General features: G+C 39.4%; 3 protein-coding genes across 3 annotated transcripts; 2 read left to right on the plus strand and 1 right to left on the minus strand.

Moving 5' to 3' along the window:
- Positions 1-821: 821 nt before the first annotated feature.
- On the plus strand, positions 822-3779 carry LOC123691607 (exosome complex component RRP45). The gene is made up of 7 exons (XM_045636094.1): positions 822-998; positions 1069-1163; positions 1290-1512; positions 1642-1862; positions 2219-2467; positions 3164-3342; positions 3638-3779. The coding sequence occupies exons 1-7, from the start codon at positions 933-935 to the stop codon at positions 3727-3729; spliced, it is 1125 nt and encodes a 374-aa protein (XP_045492050.1). The 5' UTR covers positions 822-932; the 3' UTR covers positions 3730-3779.
- Positions 3746-5435, minus strand: LOC123691610 (histone deacetylase complex subunit SAP30 homolog). The gene is made up of 3 exons (XM_045636096.1): positions 4778-5435; positions 4471-4689; positions 3746-4385 (listed from the first exon to the last, which is right to left on the minus strand). The coding sequence occupies exons 1-3, from the start codon at positions 4970-4972 to the stop codon at positions 4257-4259; spliced, it is 543 nt and encodes a 180-aa protein (XP_045492052.1). The 5' UTR covers positions 4973-5435; the 3' UTR covers positions 3746-4256.
- Positions 5436-9061: 3626 nt separating this feature from the next.
- LOC123691883 lies at positions 9062-11179 on the plus strand. Its single transcript, XM_045636468.1, has one exon. The coding sequence runs from the start codon at positions 9062-9064 to the stop codon at positions 11177-11179; it is 2118 nt and encodes a 705-aa protein (XP_045492424.1).
- Positions 11180-18383: the final 7204 nt, after the last annotated feature.

The following is an 18383-nucleotide window of genomic DNA, read 5'->3' on the forward strand; positions in this document are numbered from 1 at the left end:
ACCACGAACAGAATCTGTGCGCCAAGCGCGGCGGCCGGCCGCGGCCGCGGCGCGGGGTGCATTTTTTTTTGCTCTAAGTTTTAAAAATTATTATTTAATTAGGTACTTACCGATGAAAAGTTATTCCTTTGCACTTTTCCGTATTATTTGTGCAATATCGTAACACACACGATGGCATATTTGATGCGTTTCACTTTAAAACAAATAAAAAATGAGCGTGCAGTTAAGCCATATGGCTTATGGTGAGCGGAACATAAGTGATGTAGGCGGTGTCGTCTCCATATGTATATCTCAATGGTAATGCCCTGTTTATTTAATTGAACACGATGGTAAACTTAAGAAGCTATTTTTATGTTAAATTATTTGATTTGGCTAATAACAATTTTGAAATCCTAGTCATTATAATAATTATTAGGTGCCCAACACCGACCACCTGCATTACCTTGGTGCATACATAATATAGTACATTTTTAAAAATCTTCAAAAATACTCTACGCTGCTACGGTACTGCTTTAGGCGAGGCTTTTGATGAACGTGCAATTTGCATCTAGATTCTGGCAATAATATGAACTATGTGCTGCTATCTGTAGTAAGTTGTGTATTTTAAAAACTACACAGAAATAGAAGCTCAAACAGTGCTCACACAACAAATGAAATTCTACATGACTTCTACAGTCATACAGTGGGAGTACTTCTACTCTTCAGTGATGGCAGAGTATAATAATTGCAATCGGAACACACCGATTGTACCAATTATTACTCTTATAATGCAGTTGTCAAATGTCATATTATTTTGTCAATAATTGTCATTGATTTGAAGTTGACATTCCGAGATCAAAACATAACCTCAAACGTTCGCTCCTTTTTTATATTTTGAAAAAAAAAAAAACAGATTATTACGATTTGTATTGCAACAGTAAAGCTACAGTAAAATGAGAGAAGCTGTACTTTCCAATTGTGAAAAATCATTTGTGCAGAAGATAGTTTCAGGTGGACATGTAAGTACACAAGGCACACACATTTGTTTTTGTTATTGAAGTACCTAAATAAACTTTTGATTTATTGCAGCGTCTTGATGGTCGGACTTATAATGAAACCAGAAAGCTCCACATTGCGTTTGGTTCAGATTATGGAAGTTGCATTGTATCTTTAGGAGAAACAAAGTAAGGCAGAACAAGTTTAAACTATTTCCTATTATTGACACGGTCACCGTATCTTACGTATGTTCGTACGTATCTTTACGTTAATTATACATGTTTACAAAGTTAAATAAATCTTTAACCTTTCAGAGTATTAGCACAAGTATCATGTGAGGTAGTTCAACCCAAACAAATTAGACCAAATGAAGGTATCCTGTACATTAATGTGGAGATCAGCCCAATGGCTGCCCCACAATTCGAAGCCAATAGACAAACAGATCTCACAGTGTATCTCAACAGATTACTTGAAAAATGTTACAAGGATTCCAAGTGCATTGACCTTGAGTCATTATGTATTGTAGTAGAAGAAAAGGTCAGTAACCTCTAATCTTATTTGACCTTAATTACGAATTTAATTGTTATGGTTCTGTATTTTCCGAATGCAGTATATTGCAATTTTTTGTTTATAGATATAAACTTCTTTCATAATTATTTTTTTCAGGTTTGGTCATTACGAGTTGATATAAAAATTCTTAACCACGAAGGGAACCTCATAGAATGTGCAAGTATTGCGACACTTGCATCTTTAGCTCATTTCAAACGTCCAGATGTCACAAGAAGTGGAGACAAAATAATAATTCACACTGTCGCTGAAAAAGATCCAATTCCAACAGTGCTATATCATTATCCTGTATGTTTGACTTTTGCTATATTTGGAAGCAAGTAAGTTGACAAAGTTAATAATTTATCTGTTATATTATTACTTTTAGTTACTCTACCAGATAAAAGTGGGGCCAAAATAATCATAATATTTTGGTGTCATATGCTATAAAAACCTCTCTTCATCATTCCGATGTCAATTTATGTAAATAAAAAAGTAAAAGCTTGAACCTCTTATCAATGAAATTTTTTTCCAATTCAAATCTAAAGTTTATACTTTGGACTTGTGCTTATAATTTATTCTTGAACAAACTTTTAAATTAAATAGGTTCTCATTTCAAGTGTTTTTTTTTTGGGTGGTTTTGATACCTTTTTGTTGTTACCTATTTTTGTTCTTCTTATTGTACTTTCATTTTCAGTATTCTGCTCTCCGACCCAAGTTTTATAGAGGAGTCAGTTTGCATGTGCAATGTGGAGGAAGGTAACACTGGCGGCGGCCTGCTGGTTGTTGGCATGAACCAATATAAGGAACCATGTCTCTTGGACCTGACTGGTGGGGCCATAGATAATGTTAATCTAGTACACAAGGCAATATTAAGAGCTGCAGAGAAAGGGAAAGAAGTTATTGATGTATTAAAAAAAACAATAATCAGTGATGATACATTGAGGTAAGCAATCAATGGAGATATCTTTTTGATGATGGGTAAATTTTGTGCTGAAAACGTAAATATGTACCACAGGCGAAGCCGGTGCAGACCGCTAGTTAATAATAAAAATTCAATCTTGTATAATTAAATAATGTGGTAAAGATCTAATAATATCTAGGTTACATTTTATAATTAGGCTACACAGATAAGGATGCCCATGTGTATAAATTAGATTTGAGGACTCAATAAAGACCAAATTATTATTGCATATGTGTGTAATTGTATGGACAATTAAAATTAATTCAATCAGTTAAAAAAAGCTTCTCCATATGAACTACTAGTACTACTTTCACCCGCATTGTTCCGCTCCTGTTGGCCTATTTGCCTATTTTGCCTCGATAAATGGGCTATCTAACACCGAAATAATTTTTTAAATCGGACCAGTAGTTCCTGAGATTAGCGCGTTTAAACAAACAAACTTTTCACCTATATAATATTAGTAAAGATGTATGTAAATTGCTTGCATAGGTATTATACATGCTAACATGAAGAAAAAAATGGAAAGTAATTTTACAATTAAACTATATTAAGTGTACTATCGCTCCATTTGTAATATGTAGATAAGCGTTATTTATTTAAGAAATATGTCAATATGCAATGCATGCATTTTCTTACAAATTTTATAAATAAAATACCTTTTTTATTATTTGTTCACAGACAAAAAAGAGTTAAGATAAATTTTGGCGATGTCATAACAAATGAACATAAACAATCTCTGTGCAAAAAGGATTTGAGCATATGTTTGAAGAATTATAATGTAAATGATGTAAAGATGGAAACCGAAGAAGATATTTCTGATGACATAGAAGAAGTTAAGGAACCAAGCAAATATGATGGTGAGTAAAACTTTATCAGATTTTACTAAAAATATGTTGAAATTATCAGAAACTGAAAAATGGTGAAATAAATCCAAGATAGGATTTATTATTTAGAAATAGAAAGCTAACTGTTATTTGAAATTTAATGTTTTATGTTAATAAATATTGTATATTTATGTGAAAACTCATGGAGTAAAAGGATATAAATAATTTATAAATTTTCTAAATCAAATCAAAATGTATGTAAGTGAATTTGTTTTACAGCAGTTTACATAAGTTATTGTATGATAAATTACATTTATATCTTTTGCAGTTGTTAAATCCTTGCCGCAAACAGCAGAAATGAAAGTCAAGACAGCTGCGTCTTCATGGATTGAAATATCATCAGAGTCGGAAGAAGACTGAAGAAATCAAAGATATGTTTTCAATTAAAATGTAATAAAAATTACATTTTACACTTTGTTGTTATTAAATCTCTTTAACAATACTTATAATATTAATAATAATATTAGCATTTCCCTTGTCAATTAACAATCATAACATTTATACTACTGTGTAACATAAAATTGTCTAACTATTAAAAAATAAATACATTAATTATTGATAATCAGAAAGACCGTGAGTGAATACATTTAAAGAACAAGAAATATTGTGTCTTAACATCTTTACACAATCACAACTTGTTTTGTACATATTATAACATAGTTTAGTATACAAGATAGTTTTATTGGTCTAGAAAATAAATTGCACAATATAATATAAATAAAAAATACGAAATAATTATAATACAACCAAAATTCATAGCATATTTGTAGACAACTTATTTTAACAGCATTGTGAGCACATCAATGTAGATTGAAAAATTAAAAAGAGAAATTTCCTAGTTGAATAAATCTAAACTAATCCTACAATTCATAAATAGTCACTTAAAATTACACTGAGTCTGAGTTGATACCATTTTTATGGTCTAACTTATTGCCATTTGTTTTCACCATATAGATAAAATATGTCACAATCTCTTTTTCATTGACTGGAAGGGACTTGAAGTGCTTCTGAATGGCCTGTAAGAAATAAAATCATTTATAAATTTGTGTGGCATTCATAAAACAATATTTACAATGTAAGGAAAAGCAACACAGTACTTACATCTGCAAGCTGTGCCTTATTCAGCCCTGGCCTTGTTGGCACCTTGTAATGTTTTTTATACCTCCTTAATGTATTCACTTGCAATTGAAACCAGTCTACTTCAGGTGAATCAATCTCAGCCTCATTGCTGTCATCTTCTGAGTCTTTGTTCCTCCTCTGTTTTGTTCTTGCACACTGGATCATGGTTTTATGATAATCACAGATATATGTGTGTCTCGCCTGAAAATGTATTACAATAAATTTTTTTGAAGATCATTTATATAAGAAATATTAATGAAAAGTGGAATGTATTTGATAGTAAGCAAACCTGATGGTCAATGTTGAGCTTGAGCCTCTTTTGTGCTACAGTCTTCTGTATACGCTTGCTATATGACGCGTTGCCAGCGAGTCGCCTACATCGGTCGCTGTCATCCACAAGGCAACATATTTGATCGGAATTACCTCTGGAATCTTCTTCTCCTGTACTAAACCCGTTGTTCATTTGATATTCCCGTTGAATCATATATAACAGGTAAATAAAACGGCTAATATAAACTCTTTACGACAGTGCAGAGTAAAGATCGACGTATTCACAAAACCTCCTGATTGAGGTTATGAGACGCAATAACACAAAACATTTTTATTAAATAATACACTAAATATCATACAGAAATAGTTAAGATAATTAATATTTGCAACCGTGTTCTATTTGTCAAGTCAAAATTTAGTTTGTCACTGCACTTTTACTAGAATAATGGAATGTCCATAACTCCATTTAAGTTAAAAATTAAAGTAATATATAACAATATACGTCTATTTTTCAAAGTAATAACTGCACTAGGCCATAATTTTCACACTTAAACCTTTGAAAAATGTGGTTTATTTCAATTAAATAACACAAAATGGATGTTTCGTACCGACCGCAGTTCAAGTAGGTATACGATACGTCCCGTCACCTTAAAAAACGCAACAGCAATAGCACAACACGAACACAAACGCACACACACAAAGCAGCGAGTACATAAACACACTTCTTTGAGCTTCTTTGTGAACACAGCAAAACACGGGCCTATGTGTGTGTAAATGTATTCTGTTGAACGAAACGTACATACAGATAAGTATAAACAAAAAATAAAGCCGAAACGCTCGCTTGGATTGGCTACAATTAGGCGGGCTTTTCAATTTGCACCAATCAGTATATTTCACCAGTGACATCGACTATTCATGTTTTCATTACGACGAAGGAACACGAAGTTCCCTACGTAATAAGCGCTGAAATGGTGTGCTCGCTTATTTAATAATAAAAATATATACCCGGTGAGTTTTGCTATTTCTCAATTAATTCCTTTTCATTTGCGGCGGGATAAAGCAAGATATTAAATATACGGGTTTATTATTTAAACCTAGGACGTTAGTGTATTGTTTGGCGCGTTATTTATAGTTTTACGTTCTAATTTTATAAGCAAATGGCTGCCGAGTGCGGACGAAGTAAAATGACACTGTACATAAACATAACACAGTACAAACTGCATTAGTAGGTGAGTACCTAATCTATACTTTGCGTTATGTCAAAACTCAAAGTTTATAAAAATATTTCGCGAATTAATTACCTATTTCAGGAGCGAAAATCCCACTAGGTAAGTTTTAAAATTGTTATTTTTCATCAGTATTATGCCTATAATAAAGTAAGTAGGTACCTACTTAGATGCCGGTTCAAAGAGAAGCATGAATTCTGTTATCCTAATAAGATTTTATTAAATTCGAGAATGAATGAAAACATAACCACTAGGTTCATAATACACATTTCTTTTGAATATTATTCATTTTAAGTATAAGTTTTTGCGTTTCTACGTTTCTAGCTACTCGTATGAATGCATAGGTACCTACCTACTTACAATAGACATAGCGAAAACAAAACCTACCTAGGTATCTTATGAATATAATCTGGTTTCAGCTGTAATAATGATCAAAAAAAGAAGATAGAAAAGTTGGCGCTATTTTTACATTATAGATGAATAAAACGTTTTTAAGAATAGAAAAAATATTTATACTTATACCTATTAGGTATGTATTTACTATTTATAAAGCATTTGAATGCTATTAAAACTTATTAAATAATTAATTGAATCCATGGTTATAAATTATTATACCTAGGTAGTCATTGATTATGAATTCTTACTCAGTGAAAATAGGTACTGTATATTATGTAGGTACCAAACATTTTAATCATTCAAAAATGACAGCAATCGAGTGACCAGCAGTTTGTTAGATTGAAGATAGAGACTTTGGAGAAGATTAAAAATGCACCTCGTGATTTCATATTATTGAAAAGCGTAGGATTATGTAACTTATAGTAGAGCCATTTTAATAGGCAACATTTGACAGTTCAACAAAATTCAACAACGTAACCTAGTAACGACGACATACAATAACATGATATTTCGTTTTGTTAGAACTGCACATTTGCTTAACTTTTTTTAATTACGATTACATATTTATAATAATAATGACCGATCCAAGTAATTTTAAGATTTCATTTTACTGATAAACCATCCTAAACATAATAAACAATTTCTGAATTATTGAAGAACTGACGTCGCTACAATTTTGTGTCAATAAACTTTTTTTCTTTTTAAATACTAGAGACGTTACTCTAAAAATCGAAATCTGACATCTAGAATCGAATGCATTGATTACTTGTGAATAAAAATCATCATAAATTAATAAATTCGATTGACAAATGTTTCAAATCCGTATCGATTAATACACTTTAATCGATGTTTTTAAGCAGGTTATCTCTCTTCGAAGATAAAATTGATAGACGTCAAATGTTGCCTATTAAATTGGCTCGACTATAAGTACATGATTTTTGTACGGCGTTGCGGAAAAATGGATTAAATGCAGTATAGAAATAGTATGACACAGAAGCCGTACTTAAAAATGGTGGTCCACAAAGTCGGAATTTATTTTTATTTTTCGACAGTTGCCGGTGTAAATTTGGTCATTTGATTTTGTACGGCATCTGTTTCATATTATTTCTATACTGCTTTTAATTCATTATTCCGCAACGCCGTACAAAAATCATAGAGACAAGAGGAAAAAATCTCTACCTGAACTTTCGAATTCTCATCTGCACTCAGGTGGACAGCTTACAAGTGACGTCATAGTGCTGAATCTTATTATTTTATGCTCTTATATCGTTCTAGATAGGTCACCTGGTGGGTCAAATGACCCATAATTTTTTCAACACGGGCCTGTAGTCTATAACTGTAAAAATCTAATGTCCGAGATGTGTGACAAAATGACCCCTACTCAAACTAAGAAGTTCTTAAGGTGGATGTTCCGACCGTCCCTCCATACATTTTTGATTACCTCTAAACACTTAACACAGACACTATTTCTTTAAAACTAATCATTTTATCACTTCTCTATAATGAAATGTGTGCGCGTTCGACCTTTTTAATCAATAATTTACAATATTTACTTAGAAAAACAACAGTAAAATACCGGAAAAAATTGACACTTCTACAGTAGTGTGCGTGACTTTTGCCAAGCGAAACACGACATAAAGCACGACATCTAGCGCATAGACTATATACTTATTACAGATCTAGCGCGTCAATGTCTAAACGAAAGGCGATGTTTAGACATAAGACGCGCTAGATGTCGTGCATTCGCGTTCGTTATCTTATACATAATGAGCATAATTCTAATAAATCAAAGTTCTATGTAAAAATTGAGTAATTTCATTTCCAATCGTTCAAAGAAAATAACAATAAAATAAAATAAAACTAATGACCTTAGAAACTATGTTTTTTTTTGTAAACAATTTATTACTCATTATTGTTCGTCCGTCGTAGGTCTGTAAACTGTATTGTACACTGAAGGTAAATGGTACTGTAGGTACTTTAGTTCGCCCCCCCATCGTTCCAAGCCTTGTCGTGGCGGGGGGGCTCAGTACCTGGGCTGCAAGCCAGCATCTTGGGGAAGCTAATATGGAATAAACACGTGCCGCTCCCGATTCGTTTTGTTAATTAAACCATACGGGAAGTGGCCTTGGAGTATAGGCATATAAAACAGGAGCGAGGAGGTGTATCGCCGTATCCGATCCCCTGTACAAATATGCAAGAAGAAAGCACACGGTGCAACTCTGAAAAGGGTCTCTAGAAGACCAGCGGCTGCATTGCAGCGTTGGATGGCGGTCAGCGAACCGTGGCGCGGCGGACTTAGCGGGAGGATGTCTCTAGCTGGGTTCTGGGGCCTTAGCCTCCCGTCGGGCAAACTGTTATCTCTAGCGTGTGACGTTGTCATGTCTAGCGGCACGCTGGAGACCAGGGGGCTCGCCTTAACCGGCCGGCCCGAGAGGAAGGTGACCTCAATAAAAAACCCCTCTATTTCGGCGTTGGGGCGCCCCACGGGGCCTAAGCGCGACGTCGGATTCCTGCTTTCCCATTGGGAGGTAGGTGGCTTGGCGAGAAGACCAAGTCGGAGCGGCCAACCCCCGGATACCGCCCGCCCTCCGGGGTGTAATAGGGTTACCCGGGTACAGGGGGCACCACCCGGGTGGACCATATATTTCCCCCTTACTCGTGGGACTAAAAACACAGTCAAAATGAAACCCAAACCAAAAGAAGAAGGAGGTTTGCCGAGAGATCCGGCAATTGGAAAATGCAGTCTGGTGTTGGAGCGTGCGTCGTGCGCTACCCCTACACCCACTGAAATTGGAGGAATTGTTAATCGTTCGTATGTGATGACGGACGTAGCCGCGGAGTCAGACTCCTCTAACTCTATGGCGAGTATAAACTCACGGGTCACTATGAGCCCTCTGGCCTGCCGAGAGGCTCTGTGCACCCCGAGCAAGGAGCCGCGCTTCTGGCGCACCCGTAAGCGCTCGCGATTGGAGGATGGAAGTTCAAGCGATACCACCATCCCATCTTCCTCTGGAAGACCTCGCACAGGCCTTCGCAAGGCACACAGAGTGGAGAAAGAGGCACAAGCTGAATCGGTAACCGGAGCATCCTCATCCGCTTCAGCAGACCCAAAAACGAAAGGTAAGCGATCGCCATCGATAGCAATTGGTGCCAATACAGCGACAGAAGAGGCTAGGAAGAGAATTGAGGCAAATCTGACAATTGTCGAAAAGATTGCCAAAGCTTCCAACCACCTCAAGACCACGTACGTAGCAGACCTGAGAAACGCCGCCAAAGCTATTAGGGAGGACGCGGATTCCCTCGCCGTAAGAACTTTATCCGAAGAAACCAATGCGCTCCGCGCTGAGAATGAACGTCTGCGTATAAGACTAGATGTTATTCAAAGCGAAATGCGGGAGCTGCGGTTGCTCATTCACCGGGGCCCTGTTGCCTCTGCGCAACCAGCGGAGTTGCCGCAGGATTTTGAGGATAGGATGGTGCGCCAGTTGGGAGAGCTCATTGATACGCGGCTAAGGAACTTGGAGCTACGACCAAGTCCACAACTGCGACGCCTCTCCAGCGCTACGGATGGAGAAAGAAGCCGAGCCGTCGACCTCCGACAGGACAGTCATCCTAAGGATACGGGACCAAGGCCAAAGAAAACCAAGGCGCTGTCCATGCCGGCGCAGAACGCGGCACAAAACAGGCAAGAGACTGAGATAAAGGAGGGAGGCAAAAAGAAGAAGAAGAAGAAGGGGAAAGAAAGTCGAGCGGTGGAATTGCGAAGTGGGGGATCTACTCCTGCCTTATCTCCCGCAACGGTTGCTCCTGCGTGTGGCGACGCGGAGACCTCAACGGTGCCCACAGCCAATGCTACTGACGAAGGCTGGTCAGTCGTGACTAGGAAGGGCAGATCAGGCGCGAAGAAGGCACAACGCGCTGGGTCCGGAAAAACTGCGGTTGATACACGGAAAATATCTCACCCAACCAAACCATCACAACCTACGCTGAGGGCCCCACGATCTGCTGCAGTCGTCTTGACAATATCATCGGACGCACAGGCTAACGGCATAACATACGCCACAGCTATCAAGGAGGCGAGAGCTAAAGTAGATCTCAAGGAGGCCGGAATAGACTGCGTAAAGTTTCGACAGGCAATCACGGGGGCCACAGTAATCCAGATTCCTGGGCCCGGTAGCGGAGAAAAGGCTGATTTACTGGCAAGTAAATTGAAGACAATCTTTAAAGACAAGAACATCAAAGTCTCAAGACCAGTGAAAATGGCGGACCTACGTGTTTCGGGCCTAGATGCGTCCGTTACAGAGAACGATTTAAAGGACGCCATAGTAACAAAGGGAGAATGCCTTGTGGACCAAATACGGGTCAGCCAAATACGCCAAGATAAAACTGGGCTTTATGGAGCGTGGGTAAACTGCCCTGTAACAGTGGCCAAAAAACTTACAGAGGCACGCTTTCTCGTCGGTTGGGTGGCGGCAAGAGTAAGGGTACAGGAACCACGAGAGATGCGTTGCTTTCGATGCCTGGAAGTGGGGCACGTGGCCAACCGCTGCACCACGGAGTGCGATCGCAGTCATCTATGTTATCGCTGTGGGCAGCCAGACCACAAAGCTGCCAACTGTACCGCCAAGCCAAACTGCGCAGTATGCATAGCAGCAGGCAGAAAAGCAGACCATCGCTTAGGCGGTAACGGCTGCGCTGCACCGAATATGAAAGCGTCTAAAGCTCGGCCTAAGAGACGCAATGCAGACTCCCAGGCAAATGAAGCGACTATGGAGGTTGTTGAAACCGTCACAGCATAGGATGGCGCTTCGGATTCTACAATCCAACCTGAACCACTGTGCCAGGGCTCAGGATCTACTGATGCAGAGCCTGGCACAGTGGTCCATACACATCGGAATTCTTTCGGAACCGTATGCAGTTCCATCGGAGCGAGACAACTGGGTCGGGGATCTTGACGAGGTTGCTGCCCTTATCATAATGCAATCGGAAGGATCACCTCAAATCTGTGCGCACAGGAAGGGTCATGGATGTGTAGCCGCGAAACTGACTGACATGGTGGTAATTGGAGTTTACTTCTCACCAAACAAAACGCTTGCTGAGTTCGAAGCGTTCTTGGGGGAAGTAAACTCTATGATTCAATGGGGTCGCCCTCACCAAATTGTCATTGCAGGGGACTTAAACGCCAAATCTGCTTTGTGGGGTTCCTCTACCACGGATGCTCGCGGAGACATTCTAGTCGAATGGATCGCAGCTCAAAATCTGGTCCCTCTCAACCAGGGCACCGAGAATACATGTGTGCGCATGCAGGGAGGGTCAGTCGTGGATGTTGCGTTTGCAAGTCCCACCCTGGCTCATCGTGTTCGTGGTTGGAAGGTTTTGTCGGAAGTGGAGACTTTGTCAGACCACAAATACATCCGATTTGATGTTATGCAAACAACATCAAATCTACACGGGAACAGGTCTACGCCTGTCGAATCTGGCCCGAGATGGTCCCTCAAGTCCCTGAACAGACACTTACTGGAACTGGCATCTATAGTTAGTGCGTGGTGTCCGAAACCCGACTCTATTAACGTGGACACTGAGGCGGAATGGTTTGCGGCAACGATGACACACATATCAGACGCCGCAATGTCTAGAGTAAAACCATCTCCGCCACAGAATAAAGTTTATTGGTGCTCACCAGAACTTGCGCAGCTTCGTTCAGCCTGTGTTACCGCCAGACGACGTTACACAAAATACAGACAAAAGAGGAGACGGGCAGACTACTCCATTGTCGAGGAATCTGAGCGGTATGCAGCATACCAAGACGCTAAGAAGGTTCTTAGAGAGTCCATAGCGACCGCTAAGGAGAGGGCATGGGCCGAATTGCTGGAGACTCTGAGCCTTGACCCCTGGGGGCGTCCCTACAGGCTGGTCATGAATAAACTACGTCCTTGGGCTCCACCATTAACAGCTAGATTGGAGCCGGCACTGCTTAGAAAGGTGGTGTCTTCACTCTTCCCGGGTCGAAATGCAACGGAGCACTCGGACCGATGCAGTGACCAAGGAGACCTAGACTGCGCGGGACCTATTCCGGACGTGTCCCTAACTGAATTAGATGTGGCGGTACAACGCCTGAAAAGGAAATCTACCGCCCCGGGGCCCGATGGCGTGCATGGAAGAGTGTGGTCACTCGCCCTCTCACAAGGATTGGCCCAACGATTCTGCGAACTACTGACAGAATGTTTTAAGAACGGAAGGTTCCCAGAACGATGGAAGGTGGGTCGACTTGTTCTACTAAAAAAGAGCGGCAAACCGGCCGATTCACCATCAGCCTATAGGCCAATTGTTCTGTTAGACGAAGCTGGCAAGCTCTTTGAGCGTATCATTTCCAGCCGTATCCAAAACCATCTGGCGCAAACAGGACCGGACCTTGATGAAGCCCAATATGGCTTTAGGCGTAGGCGGAGTACAGTAGACGCCATAGCCCGCCTGCGAGATATAAGTGAAGAGTGTGTTTCCCAGGGTGGGGTTGCACTGGCAGTATCTTTGGATATCTCCAATGCGTTTAACACCTTGCCCTGTGTCAAAATCCTGGACGGTCTTGCTCAACATCATCTACCGCTCTATCTCCGACGCATCATCCGTTCATATCTTGGTGGACGCAAAATTATCTTTCCCGGGCAACACGGCTGGGGTAGTCATAGGGTTGCATGCGGTGTTCCACAGGGTTCTGTTTTGGGGCCTCTTCTGTGGAACATCGGATACAACCACGTCCTTCGAGGAGTGCTGCCGCAAGGCGTTAGCGCCATCTGTTACGCCGATGATACTCTAGTCGTGTCTACTGGCCGAGACTATAGGGAGGCGCGACTACGAGCTACGGCTGGGGTGGCACAGGTGGTCGCCAAAATCAAAAGTCTAGGGCTAAAAGTAGCACTCGAGAAATCGGAGGCTATATGGTTTCACGGTCATCGGAGGGCTCCACCAAACGGGGAAGATATTGTGGTGAGTGGGGTGCCCATCCGGATTGGGTCCAGGCTGAAATACCTCGGTGTGGTACTCGATCCGCGATGGACATTCCAAGCTCACTTTTCGGCACTGGCTACAAAGCTCAGCACCACGGCAGCGGCTCTCTGCCGCATTATGCCGAATATTGCAGGGCCGAGCGGAGCATGTCGCCGACTCTTTGCTGGAGTTGTGCGCTCACAGGCGCTGTACGGGTGCCCGGTATGGGCGGACAAGCTTTTAACGCGCAATACCATCGTGCTGAGGCGGTCGCAGCGAGTGATAGCCATAAGGGTTGCAAGGGCGTATCGCACTGTTTCGTATGATGCGGTGTGTGTTATAGCCGGTACTGCACCCTGGCACCTCGAAGCGGCCGCCCTGGCGGATGTTTACTGGCGTAGAGCGGAAGCAAGAGGGAGGGGCTTAGAGCTGACCTCCGAAACGCTCGATGCCTGGAAGCAGGAAGCTCGAGACGCGGTGTTCCGAGAATGGAGTCGGGAACTCAACTCATCGTGTGTGGGGGCCTGGACTCTCAGCGCGATAAGCCCGGTGCTAAGAGAGTGGGTAGAGAGAGGGTGGGGGGCACTCAGCTACCGACTTGTGCAGATCCTGTCGGGGCATGGATGCTTCGGCAGCTACCTGCATAGGATTGGACGCGAACCGGCCCCCTCTTGCCACCACTGCAGCAGCCAACTAGACACGGCCCTACATACGTTGGTCGAGTGTCCAGCTTGGACATCCGAAAGAAGGCCTCTCGAGGGCTTGCTGGGAGCGAACAACGAGCTAACCCTGCATGACCTTGTGAAGATGATGGTCGCCGATGACGCGAAATGGGGTATGGTCGCAGCCTTTTGCGAAACCATAATGAAGGCGAAAGAAGATGCAGAGAGGGCCCGGGAAAATGACCCAGCGGCGGATCCTCTGCGTCGACGTAGACCTGGTAGACGTAGGCGTCAGTATGTCCAACGTCTGCCCTGAAACAAGAGCTAACAACTAAGCACAGGGGGAGGTTTACGTAGAGACGAGCATACTACAGATATGCTCGCTGCAAGTAAACCGGCCCCCCCTGCGACAGAGGGTGGATAGCCCGGCAATAGGGCGGCATTATCATTATGCGATACCGTCGCCTATTGCCAAACTAGGGGCTTGGGCGAGTCGCCCAGTTGCGACACTCACCACGTAGGCGGCGGGGGTACAAGGCCTGGCTGTTAACCCCTGTCGCCGAAGATGAACGGTGGCCACCGTTGGGTTTTAGTGGGTATGGCTTCATGCGAGTCCCACATACCCCCTCGTGCAGTAAAACTGTAGAGGGGGATGCGTAAATGCATTTCCCAACGTTAAAAAAAAAAAAAAAAAAAAAAAAAAAAAAAAAAAAAAAAAAAAAAAAAAAAAAAAAAAAAAAAAGGTACTTTAGTTCGGCGTCGTCGTCGGCTTGATATAAATTACATTCTTGATTTCATTGACACGCGCTATGATTTGCGCGCGGAATTTCTTGTGTTGTGAATTTATTTTTGTATGCTATGCATTTTAATTGATTCAAATTGCAATGTTTCTCTAGTATGCATTTGAGACTATATTGTAAATTGTAATAATTGATCGTGGGTATAGTAATTAATTATTCTAATAACGCAATTAGTAATATATGTATTTTCGGTGGGATTCAAAACAAAAAATTGGCCCGTGATTTTTATGAAATTTCACCACATTGCAAATCACATCAATCATAGTTCATACACATGTATGACGAAAGTGATTAGTATTGTGGCTAACATTGACTCATCAGTTCATCACTGAAACCAGTGATAAATCAGTACCTATATCATATTGTGTTTGAATATTTTTAAACAATGATATAAGTATACAATTATTATAAATCGGTAAACTATCAAAGTAATCACAAACTTGCAAACATTGGTAAAATGTCCAGTAGTTTATGAGCCTATTCATTACAATCAAACAAACAAACAAAGTTTTCCTCTTTATAATATTAGTGTAGACAAACACTATGAATACGATCACGAATGCAAATTCGGGGATTTTCTAATTATTGCTAAATAATAATTGAATTCGTTTTGAAATACTCTATAATCTTTAGTGTATAAATATTAAATAGACATTTATAATGTGGTGCTCATTTTTTTTGTACTGCTAACGCTATTGTAGGTACCTATTTTCGTTGTTTTATTTCAAGTGAACACGGCCATACAATTTTGTCACGAGCCGCCTATGATTGTAGGTACTTTTGTTAGGCTCCTTCGTCGTCCGCGTCGCGTCCGCGTCGGCTCGAAAGTTCTTGATTTCATTGTCACGCGCTATGATTTGCGCGCGGATTTTCTTGTGTTGTGAATTTATTTTTGTATTATTATTATTTTTTATTTTTTTTTATTTTATTGATTCAAATAAAATATTTCACTAGTATGCATTTGAGACTATATTGTATTATGTATAATTTATCGTAGGTATAGTTATTCTTATAACGCAGTTATATTTTCGGTGGGACAATTTGACCCGTGATTTTTCTGAAATATCACCACGTTGCAAATCACATCAATCATACACATAACACACGTATGACGAAAGTATAGTGGCTAACATTGACTCATCAGTTCATCACTGAAACCAGTGATAAATCAGTATATCATATTTTATTCTGTTTGAATATTTTTTATTTATTTATTTATTTTATTTTTATTTTATTTATTTATTTACGATTATCATATTTTATTCTGTTTGAATATTTTTTATTTTATTTATTTATTAACGATATATACAATATTATTATAAATCGGTAAACTACCAAAGTACTTCCGAATTTTCAGACAGACAAACAAGTAGTTTGAACACGCAGTTTTCTTATACTAGTAGCAAAAATCAAAACCATAATATTATGTTTACCTACTATATTTTACTAAAAGTCGAGTGCGTCGAAATCGTAAATAATAATATAATGTTTTTCACCTTCCTGGTTATTTTCCCATAGTAAATAGTGTTTTAGGTTTGTTGTTGTAGGTAGGAATAATAATAATTATTCTTACTTGTTGGTTATGAAATGTATATTGAAATAATTTACTTTTACAAATCATTAGTGATATTAGTTTTGAGTGAAAATGCTTGGATCAGCATAATATTATATGGTACTTCAAATACATGTTTTGATAAAAAAACAATAGTGTAATAAAATAAAACTGCGTTTTATTGTAATCAATGTTGACAGTTTTAAATTCCAAAATTATTGATCAATAAAATAGTTTACACCAACAAATATAACTTTTATTTTTATAACCATCGTTCATAATATAAACCGTAGCAGGTGGCGTTTTGAAGTTCTGTCTACTCATACAGAAAAATGGAAAACTTGTTTTTTTTGTAAACAATTTATTACTCATTATTGTTGTTTGGCTGTGTGTTTGGCAACTCGAAGCGTGGTCGTCCGTCGTAGGTACTTTTGTTCGGCGTCGCGTCGTCGCTCGTCCGCGTCGGCTTGATATAAAACATTCTTGATTTCATTGACACGCGCTATGATTTGCGCGCGGAATTTCTTGTGTTGTGAATTTATTTTTGTATGCTATGCATTTTAATTGAATCAAATTGCAATATTTCTCTAGTATGCATTTGAGACTATATTGTAATAATTGATCGTGGGTAGGTATAGTAATTAATTATTCTAATAACGCAATTATATTTTCGGTGGGATTCAAAACAAAAAATTGGCCCGTGATTTTTATGAAATTTCACCACATTGCAAATTATATATTATACAATTACAATTACAATTATTATAAATCGGTAAACTATCAAAGTAATCACAAACTTGCAAAATATGCTTTTCCGAATTTTCAGACAGACACACAATTTTATTAGTTTGTTTTAGCAAAGTAGGTACCTATACCTATACGCTTACGTCGCGCGTCGCGTCGCGTCGTCGAAAACGGTGCGCCCAGAAACAAACATACCTACCTAATTCAGTTACAATCCTTTTTTTGTTCCGTAATATATTGTAATCTAATACGATTTTTTTTATTCGTCGGCCAGTTCTACTAGGTATAAAAAGATAAAATTGAAATATAATTATTGTAGCGACAGCCATATGTTACTATGTTTTCGTAAATATGTTTTTCACCTTCCTGGTTATTTTCACATAATCTTATATACATATAAATGAATCGCAAAATGTGTTGGTAAGCGCATAACTCGAGAACGGCTGAACCGATTTCGATAATTCTTTTTTTATTATATTCCTTGAAGTACGAGGATGGTTCTTATGTAGAGAAAACGTAAACATGTACCACGGGCGAAGCCGGGGCGGACCGCTAGTCTAATATAAAAATGAATCGCAAAATGTGTTGGTAAGCGCATAACTCGAGAACGGCTGAACCGATTTCGATAATTCTTTTTTTATTATATTCCTTGAAGTACGAGGATGGTTCTTACTTCTTATGGAGAGAAAACGTAAACATGTACCACGGGCGAAGCCGGGGCGGACCGCTAGTAAATAATAAAATAATAAATAGTGTATTAGATTTGTTATTGTATCTTGTATACCTACGAATAATTATTCTTACGTCTTGTTGGGAAATGTTCAAATACCTACCTATTGAAATAATTTACTGTTACAAATCATTAGTGTTATTAGGTAGTTTTGAGTGAATAGGCATGGATCAGAAATTCAGAATATAATATGCTACTAACTACTCAAATACATACACGCCAAACTTGTTTTACATTCACGCCATCTAGAGTTCAATCTTTATCATTTTTGTATACGTCTGTGTGTGTAAACGACCCTGTATGCAATGACAGATGTTAAAACGCATGGTTTTACCGAATTGGGTGGATTTTAAGGCAATGATATGACATATTTAAATAAAATATAATATTCAGTAATCGCCATGACTATTCCTACGACCTTAATCTTTTCCAATTACGCAAAAACTCAAATAAACTAGAAATGTAGAATTCAGCGCCATCTAGCGGGACATTGGCTGGGAACAGATCGTAGCAATCACCTTAATTGAACAA

This window comes from Colias croceus, chromosome 5, assembly GCF_905220415.1.
Source record: "Colias croceus chromosome 5, ilColCroc2.1".
NCBI lineage: Eukaryota > Metazoa > Arthropoda > Insecta > Lepidoptera > Pieridae > Colias > Colias croceus.

What these genes read in the sequence shown, in the direction of transcription:
- LOC123691610 (XM_045636096.1), bottom strand. Translation starts at nt 4,972, where the DNA reads ATGATTCAACGGGAATATCAAATGAACAACGGGTTTAGTACAGGAGAA. An exon ending in AGCTCAACATTGACCATCAG is followed by an intron (nt 4,690 to 4,777) that starts GTTTGCTTACTA and finishes ATACATTTTCAG; the next exon opens with GCGAGACACACATATATCTG. An exon ending in ATAAGGCACAGCTTGCAGAT is followed by an intron (nt 4,386 to 4,470) that starts GTAAGTACTGTG and finishes TATTTCTTACAG; the next exon opens with GCCATTCAGAAGCACTTCAA.
- LOC123691607 (XM_045636094.1), top strand. Translation starts at nt 933, where the DNA reads ATGAGAGAAGCTGTACTTTCCAATTGTGAAAAATCATTTGTGCAGAAG. An exon ending in AGATAGTTTCAGGTGGACAT is followed by an intron (nt 999 to 1,068) that starts GTAAGTACACAA and finishes GATTTATTGCAG; the next exon opens with CGTCTTGATGGTCGGACTTA. An exon ending in GTATCTTTAGGAGAAACAAA is followed by an intron (nt 1,164 to 1,289) that starts GTAAGGCAGAAC and finishes TTAACCTTTCAG; the next exon opens with AGTATTAGCACAAGTATCAT.
- LOC123691883 (XM_045636468.1), top strand. Translation starts at nt 9,062, where the DNA reads ATGAAACCCAAACCAAAAGAAGAAGGAGGTTTGCCGAGAGATCCGGCA.